At 35.4% G+C, this 9,897-nt stretch overlaps 1 protein-coding gene across 1 annotated transcript; it reads left to right on the forward strand.

Annotated features, from left to right (window-relative positions):
• Positions 1-7,286: 7,286 nt before the first annotated feature.
• LOC104867619 (olfactory receptor 7D4-like) lies at positions 7,287-8,282 on the forward strand. Its single transcript, XM_010632026.1, has one exon. It carries the CDS (start codon positions 7,287-7,289, stop codon positions 8,280-8,282), a length of 996 nt encoding a protein of 331 aa, XP_010630328.1.
• Positions 8,283-9,897: the final 1,615 nt, after the last annotated feature.

Below are 9,897 nucleotides of genomic sequence, written 5' to 3' on the forward strand. Positions count from 1 at the left end.
ATATATATATATATGTATTTCTACCGGGGATCAAACTTGTAGTAACTACAATTTTAGAAATAAGATAGAGCACTGAGAATTAGCACAATGATTTGTCAAATCATAGACTAATGATATGTGTAAGAGTCGCTATTTAATCATTGTAGAGGTACAGTTGTAAAACAAAGAAGTATAGAGATTATCAAAAAATAGATGAAAAGTTTTCAATAGTTCTATAAAATTGTTATAAAACAAAAATTTAACTGTGTCCATTACTAAAGTGTGAATATTGAAATAAGTGAGTAAATAATACAAAGAAAGAGAAAATTTCTGCTACATTAAAAGAATAGTGAATCATTCTTCACATTTGAAAAGCAAATGAACTACTATTTCACTGAATGAACTGCTGCATCCACTGATGCAATAGTGAATGAAAGGTTTCCATAGAGAGATGACATTATGAGGCGTAACTATCTGAAGGACCAGGTGATTCTCCATGGAAGAGTGCTGTTTCTTCTTTCTCCTAAATATAGAACAGAGACATTCATCCAAAAATCCACAGAGGACTATCACAATTTCTCCTGCTGGGCCTCTCGGGGGATTCAGAAGTTCAGTCCATTCTCTTTGCACTCTTTCTGTTTGTGTACTTGGCCAAAGTACTCAGGAACCTTCTCATCATCCTTGTCATCAACTCTGACTCACACCTCCATACCTGCATTTACCTCACAGATCACCCAACAGGAAGCCTTCATAATAAATATAACCTGGAAGGTCTACATTCCACATGGACCCCAATCCTCAGGCTAGGTTGAAAAGGATAATCACCTTCTTAATGAACCTAATCAAGTTTTCCTTCCAGGTCCGTTTAGACAGGACTGGACTCCTTTTCAAATTCAGGTCTCTTCCACACAAACATCTTATGTTCAGCACCCTTGAAGGTCCTCATTGCCTCCACATTCCCTATTTCTACTTTAAACCTACCCCCCACCTTTCACATTTCTTTCTTAACAAACTTAGGTGTCTCATCTGGAGCTATGGTGACTTCATCCTCCCTAAACCCTCCAGCAGTCTGGAAATACCTCACTCCTCCATCCTACAACCTGGAGATGGGGTGTACATAAAGCCCACCCAACTCTCTTGAAGGATTAAAACCAAAATGTATAGGGCCCTTTCAAGTCATCGTGACCACCCCTCAGTGGCACAATTTCAAGATCATTCCTTCTAGGCCCACTTCTCCTCTGTAAAAAAAGGCTCACATTTTCCAGTACACACCAATTGGACCCACATCCCTGAATATCATTAATCTGCTACTTAGGTCTGAAGAGATCAAAATCACATCTGACAGCCCCCTCAGCATCAGCAATAAACCACTTACACTGTTGAATATATACCCCTGCTTTTCTACCCAGGAATTCTTAAAGGACTCTAAAAATGTAGACTCCCAATAATAAAGGACACAAAAGAAAGGGACAACATAATTGAATAGACAATTCTCAAAATGAGTACAAATGACATAATGGTACATGAAAAATATTCAGCATCATTGGGAATTAGAGAAATTCAAATAAAAGCAATACTGAGATTTCATCTGACTGAAGAAAGAAAATCTATTTTCAAAAACTGAGTAAATAATTCTGATGAGATTATGGGAAAAAGAAACCTTTTTTATTTTTGGTGAGAATGTAAGATAATATCATCACCATGGTAATCAGTAAGGAGATTCCTTAAAGAAAAGAAACTGCTATATCTCTTCTGATGATTTCACCTTGTTATAGCTCTTCTGTCTTCCCAAATGAAAAAAAAAAAGACATTCTATTACAGTGATACATGCATATCCATGTTTATAGCTGCATAATACATAAGAGCCAAAAATGTCCAACACCAGGTGTAGGGATAGAGACAATGTGGTATATTTACACAATGGAGTATTGCACAGCCATAAGGAAGGATCAACTTGAGATATTTTTAGGAAAATGGGTGCATCTTGAGATCATAACAATATTTTTTTTAAAAAAGCAATTGTAAAAGGTTAATATCACATATTTTCTCCTATATGAGAGCCCCAAAATTCAAATGATTTGAAGAGCAGAGTAAAACACATGTTGAAAAACAGGGATGTGGATTTCATAGATACTGGAAGATATGAAGAAGTGGGAAAAAGGGAAGGCAGACATAAGAGGGGAAAATAACTTTGACCATACATGATTATGTATGTGCATGTACCATTTCCTCATTGGGAATGTAAATATCATGTTTGTGAAACATACTGGTAAAAATAAGAAAAACATATACTGACAAGAACATGTAAAAATAAGGTTAAATTATAAAGCATGTTAAGTACAATTAATGGTATTATATTTTATTATAGAAAAATTCTGAATCAATGTTAAGTGTTTATAGGAGACATCCTAGCCCAGTACTAGCAGTTTATGAGTGGTACATACATCTTACCTCCCATTGTTTGGCTATACTGTTTTATATCAGGAATCAGACTGAAGCCCTGCATGACTCAAATGGACATATCAGCTAGCAGAGTTGGACTAATATTGCTCCTTGGCTAATGGCTGATACCAAGACCTAAATTCTGGTCTGTGAAGTTTCAGGGCTCTGCTGAATTATATGCATCTGAGGTCAGCATGACCTCAAATTAAAATCATTTTCCCTGAATTATTCCTTCTCACTGACTTTGTGAGTCACTTGATAATTGTGCCTGGTGCCAGTACTGGTCTATTTCTAGCCAAACAAGATTAGCAGTGCTGACTCCCTGAAAGCCCTGCCTGGTGCCATCATGCCAGGTGTTTGGCAGGATTTCACTAGATCCCTTCAAAGCTCCCTACCTCCCTATTACTTCCCACAATTGTATTCAATAAATACTGGGTGGGCTTAGGGGCCTTTGTCCTTGCTGCCGTGAGCAACACCAACCAGGAACCAAGAATCAGCTTCTTCACCCTAAGTCTCATTTGTGTCTGTTCTTGAATTCACTTTGTGCAGTGGTGACTCACAGGCCAGAGCCCAAGGTAGAGGTCCTAGTAATGTCCCCTTCCCAGATCCCTACATGTGTTCTGTGTACAAAAATGATAATGATATGCAGTAATAGAAATAATTTTCTAGACTTCGTGATTTCACAATATTACATTCCTGATGTCTATGCTGTAAGAGAAATGCATGTCATTTTATTTGTCTATGTAAAAGATAAAATGAAATATAAAAATGTGAAGAAAAAATTAACAAGGTCTTCTAATACTTTGTATCATTGTGAACAACTCATAAAATGTCCAAAGTTTGTTCTCAGTAGGTATACTAAGGCAAGAGTTTTCTAGAAATGTTTTCATGAAGAAGTTAGGTATTGCTTAATGCAAAACTTGTGAATTTAAAATCTGTTAAAGATACAATGAGTTTCTCCTGGAGGAAATAAAATTATCTCATTACCTGCTATCTCAATACGCACGACATGGAACAAAAATTTTCCACTTGCTTTTCTTCTTTCATATCCAAGGGAGCTGATTTCTTTGGGGAATGAAGAAAATCATACAACAATTTATTTAATTAGGAGCTTTGAGACTCAAATCTTTAGAATGCAGAAAGTATAAACACAGCTGCAGCCACTCACCTTTATCTCTGGGGTCACCTTCTGTGAAAAGGTAAGTGGGTTTCCGAGGGATAGATCTTGTAGAATGGAAAGCTGTAGTGACAGCCACAGAAAGGTGGATGTGTCCTAGGAAAAGCAGGAGGACAAAGGAGAGGGAAAGTCAAAGTGGGTTCTGGGCTCCTCTCTAAAATAATGATTATGTGAAATCTCCACATTTAGTCTAGGGAGGTGATATAGATATAGATATAGATATAGATATAGATATAGATATAGATATAGATATAGATATAGATATCTCAACATTTGAAACAACATTTGTTTCCGTTGAGACCTGCCTCTACTTGCCTCTACTTCCCTTCCTCTTCCCTGGCTCTAGAAACAAGAACATCTGCTGAATATGAGTTGCTTTTCTCAAGAATCTCCAACACTTCACCACTTTTTCTCATAAGTTATAGTCTCTGATCAGATTACTTTTCCTTGTATCTTGAAATTTTTATTTTTATCAGCACATGTTTGCAATACATAATGTTTACAGTCACCACTGTGATTTTGTACAAGTACATAACCCATTCTACTTCCTTTTTTCCTCTTCTACTCTTCTTTTTCCTTCTCTCTAATCCTTGATCAATTTCAATCAATTTTACAAAAACTCTCCTTGCTTCTTATGATCTATTTCTACTTCTTTAATTTGTGTATACACTGAGTCTCTGATATAGGAGAAATCATGTGATATTTAAACCTGTGAGTGTGACTTATTTCACCTAACATTATGTTCTCAAAGTGAGTCCATTTTTTTGTTTTTGTTTTTTGTTTTTGTTTTGTTTTGTTTTGTTTTTTGAGACAGGGTCTCACTATGTAGTTGAGACTGAACTGGAACTCACTATGCAGCCCACGCTGGTCTCGAACTCACAGCAATCCTACTGCCTCAGCCTCCTGAGTGCTGGGATAACAGGCATGCACCACCATGCCTGGCTTAAGGTGCATCCATTTGTAAAAATTCAGATATTAAGTGCATGCTGAAAATCTATTACATATGAGGTATAATCTACCTTATTTCAGTTTTGGTAGTTTTTGTTTATTATATTCATCACATATTTTTCACAGCTAGATTGCCATTTCTGGTAGACCTTATTTTTCCATATTATTGTAGTTGTGACATAATCTTTATGTCCACAATAGAATCTACCAAAAATGTTTAATTTCTGATGTTTTATAAACAATTAAATTAATTTTTACCGTGTTACCAATTGTTGTACATGTTTAGAAAATATTGAATGACTCAGGCTGGAGAGACTGTCTTTCATTTTCATGAATTAAACACAAATATTCTACTCTTTTACTGTGACATATTCTGTTGTTGAATATAGCATTCTATGAGTTAGAAAAATATAATTGCTTTCATTCTTTACTTATACTCCTCACACAGACGCTAACCCGGTAAATACATGTTAAATTTTCTCTAATTATATATTTCTATGATGACTATTTTAGGGTCCATATTCACTGGTCTATTTTTGTGGTGAATTATGATAATCAACATCTTATTTTGTGCTTTCTTACCATTGATATTTCTCATAATCATATTGTTCTCTTAAAAATATATCTATGGCTTTAGTCAACTTTACTACTTAGTTTTGTGTCTGTACTGTCTTGGGATAGGCTGGAAAGTTTCATTTTTAAAATGATAGCTGACACTTTGATCCTGATGTTTAATAGACATCAAGCTTGCTCAGAGCCTACATTGTTACAGGCGCCATGCAAACCTCTCACAAGACAGATGTTGAGCAGCAGCTGTGACAACCACAAGGTTGGTGTGTGACAGGGGAGCCATGCACTCTGTCCTTTCAATCTGAAGCATTTCTTCCTTCCTCATCTCTTATGATTGACAGCCCAACTCTTCCTGTTCTAGAGAAGGTTCATCTACTCACTTTCTCAGATTAATCTGCTCCACAATATTGTTTTGTTTTATTAATTAAAATCATTTGGGCTAGGGATTTTGCTCAGTGGTTCCCCTGCCAAGCATATGCAAGGTCCTGAGTTCAATCCCCCAACCTCCCAAAAACATTTTCAAAGACAAATCGCTAGACATTCCTTCTAATGGTGCTTTTCTTTTTTTTCTATGTGGTTTTTTTTTGTTTGTTTGTTTGTTTTTGGTACTGGGGATTGAACTTGGGTCCTTGCACTTGCAAGGCAGGCCACAGAACTGCTGAGCTAAATCCCCAGCCCCTCTTTTCTTTTTTTTTTTTTAGTTTATTGGTAAATTTGCCACGAAGAATATGACAATGTTCAAAATATGCATTTTTACTTTTAAAGTGTATACAGTAATTCTATCTGTATAACTTTTGAATATTTTAATTTTAATCAATGCATATTATGGCCATTAACTTTACTAATTTTAAGGAGTACAATTCCTAGGCTGGAAAATAGAATTTGAGATCACATATAACTATTATTCAATTTTAAGGGAGGTTGCTTTCTTTTCCTCCTCTTCTCTCTGTACTGTACATGTTTTGTTCCTTACTGATAACTCTCCTGGTAGGCATTCTAGGAGAGAATAATCCATACACATATTCATATTTTAAAAGTGATGTATGGTAGGTCAAAAGTGTTAACAACAGCCAGGGATTTGTCTCAGTTGTTCTACCACCTGCCTCAAAAGTGCAAGGGTATTAGTTGGATTCCCAGTACCAAAAAAAAAAAAAAAAAAAAAGGTAACAAACCATTTGTACTTATAATCATATGAATTCCCTCCCATGGTGACTGTCACAGTTTAATGAGATATTGCTAAATGAGATATATCTGAGGCATTAAGAACAAAATTCTTATTTATAAAATGCTCATTGTAAGACAGGAAAGAGTGGGGAAAAACATAATTTTATTTAATTTTGACTTAATCCCACCATGTAGTGAACATATATTGTTCTTATTGTAGAAATATGTGATATGTAATGATTAGAGTTTAAATTATTTTTTCAAGGTAACAAGGATTTTATGTTGGATGACCAAGATTTTATTAAAGAAAGTCTGGTTGAAGAACCCAGTTTTAAAATCACACCTCTTTTAAATAGTATGATAGAATTATATATCCAATATAATATAATAAAAGAGGAAAATAAGAATAAGAAGAGTCATAATGATTGCTGTCATTTACTGGGATTCCCTCTGAGAATGATAGCATGCACTTAACTTTTACAGTATAACAGTAGGATTCACATTTTTAGAAAAAATATAGTACCAAACAACACAGTGAATTACTAAATCATAAACTAAAAGTTTGTGTTAGAATCACTGTTTAATCACTACTGAGAAGGTAGTACAATAAAGTGCAGAGACTGTACAAGAAATACATAAAAATTTAAATCATGTTATAAAACTCATAGCTAACAAAAATTTAACTCATTTTATAAAACTCATATCTAACAATAATTTACCATTACCATAAATTAAAATTTGAAAATTAAAACAAGTGATCCAATGATAAAGAGAAAGAAGAAATGCCTCATACGTTAAAGGTAGTGTGAATTGGTGTGAAATGTTGCACAAATTTAAAAGGGAAATGAGCTACAATTTGCTGAAGGAACTACTCTCATCGACTGACACAACAATGAGTGAATGACATCCATGGAGAGATGAGATTATGGAGTGACAGCCAGGAAGATCAGTGGCTGCTCATTGAACACTGCTGTTTCAACCTTCTCCTGAATGATAAATCAGTGACATGCAAAAGGCAAACCACACAGGACTATCACACTTCCTCCTGTTGGGCCTCTCAGAGGATCCAGAAATTCAGTCCACTCTCTTTGGGTCTTTCCTGTCTATATACCTGGTCACAGTGCTTGGAAACCTGCTCATCATCTTGGTTATTACCTGTGACTCCCACCTCCACACCCCCATGTACTTCTTCCTCTGTAACCTCTCCTTTGTGGACATTGGCTTCATTTCCACCACAGTCCCAAAGATGCTGGTGAACATTCAGACACAGAGCAAAGACATCTCCTACATGGAATGCATCACTCAGGCATTCTCTTTTATGACATTTCTCGGAGTGGATGACTTCCTATTGACTGTGATGGCCTATGACCGCTTTGTGGCCATCTGTCACCCCCTAAGATACACACTCATCATGAACCCTCGGCTCTGTGGCTCTCTGGTTCTTATGTCCTGGTTCATCATCTTATGGGTAGATCTGACTCATATTCTCCTGCTGATGCGGCTCACCTTCTCTACAGGCACTGAAATCCCTCATTTCTTTTGTGAACTTCCTCAGGTTCTCAAAGTGGCCAGATCTGATACTCTAACGAATAACATCTTTCTTAATGTGTTAACTGTCCTATTGGGTTTGTTTCCTGTCTCTGGAATCATCTTCTCTTATTTTCAGATTATCTCTTCTTTAATGAAGATGTCCTCCACTGCAAGCAGATATAAAGCATTTTCCACCTGTGGATCTCACCTCTGTGTGGTCTCACTGTTCTATGGAACAGCACTTGGGGTGTACCTCAGTTCAGCTGTGACCCATTCTTCCCACAAAAGCTCTGTTGCCTCTGTGATATATGCTGTGGTGACGCCCTTGCTTAACCCTTTCATCTACAGCCTGAGGAACAAGGATATGATGGGGGCCTTGGGAAGACTCCTCAGGAGAGCAGTCTCTTATCTTCCATGGACTAGTGTCTTCAGAAGTACAGGAATATTACTGTGCCTAAGGAAAATATTGTAAATTATATCCTGGCCTGGCTCATTTTTCTCCAATAAATGACATTTTTTTATTTTACCAAAATAAAATGTTTGTCCTGAATAATTTATATTGTTTCTCCTCAACTGCTCCACTACCATATTACTTTATATTTGTCTCTCTACGCATGATGCAAAATGTTTCAAATTTAGTAATATTTCTTTGCAATTTCTGAGTTTTTATTTAACATGATGGAAAATGTATAACAAGTGCAGTTATGGTTTTCTCTAAAATAATTGCTTGGATATTAATGTTCTTCACTATAACATGGTTATAATTTTGTTTGTAACTGATGAATGGAAATAAAGATAGAGTACCTATCAAATCAGGATTGTGCTTGTAATTTTAGACTTATGAATTTAAATCTGAAAACATTGTTTGAGATATTTTATCTCATTTACATAATATCTCAAGGGAACAGACTAACTTTGGAATGTGCTATTGATGGAACCTAATATTGAGTTTACATCCATATATTTGCAATTTTTCTTTATAAAAACAGTAATTATATTTCCGATATTAAAATTGAAACCTATCTCTGAAGATGGATTTCATTGTGATATAATGCACGGAGTAATTCTGAGCTGCTGCTGTGATTATGAGGAGTCTTCTCATTTTCCTTCTTCCTTTCTTCCTCTTTTTTACTCATCTTTTCTTTTTCCCTGATTTTTCTGTCTTCTCTGAATTCATTTTCTCTCACTTTGTCCCTCATTTTCTCATTGCCTTCCTCATTTGGATGTGTCTATTTGGTATTGCTAACTTTCTCCATTTCATTTACAAGGTTAAATAATATCCTGCTGTGTGTACAAACTTTGCCTTTATTAATAGATGAACATTTTGGTGTTATGACTTTTAGCTATTACAAATACTGCTAAGATGATTATGCATGCAGACTTATTTCTTCCTGTACAGTCATATGCCACAGAATGAAGCTTTAGTCAATGACAAACTGTATGTTCTCAAGTAGCCCCATAACATCACATTACTTAGTGAAGCCATAGTCTTTTCTTGTGGGTGCACAGTGGACATCAAGGATCACCAGCAAAGTTTTGTTCAGTGCCTAACATGATTGTTAGGCAGCACATGAATATTCTGGTTTTCAATTACTAAGCTGTCTCAGAGTCAAACTATCTGCCAGGGTATAAGTTTCTCTTATTTGATTTGAGGCAGTATCTCATTAGGACTGATTTGGATTTCCTCAGGAATAATTAGGTATCTACTCCAGTGCTTCTTGCAGTTTCTCTATCTTCTATGTAGAAATGTCTTTGCAAGTCTTACTCACATTGCAACAATACAGTGTAATTTTGCTTTGGACCTCTATTGTTTTTTCATATATTTTGAGCACTTGAATCTTATCAGAAATATATTTTACAAACACATCTTTCTTTTGTTTTTCTCTTCATATGAATTATAAAATTTATTATCATTAACTTTATTCATCATGATGTACAATAAATCTCTTTAAATTGTTGCTCCCATCAACAATTTTGTTTCTTTTCACAAATGTGTTCCTAAGCCCCTGATCCATGTCCTCCTAAAGACACCATTATAATTTCCAATTTCATGGTTTTAGATATTTTATATTTCACATGTGAATTCT

Source organism: Fukomys damarensis, unplaced genomic scaffold (genome assembly GCF_012274545.1).
Source record: "Fukomys damarensis isolate Sample0158 unplaced genomic scaffold, DMR_v1.0_HiC HiC_scaffold_37, whole genome shotgun sequence".
Classification (NCBI taxonomy): Eukaryota; Metazoa; Chordata; class Mammalia; order Rodentia; family Bathyergidae; genus Fukomys; species Fukomys damarensis.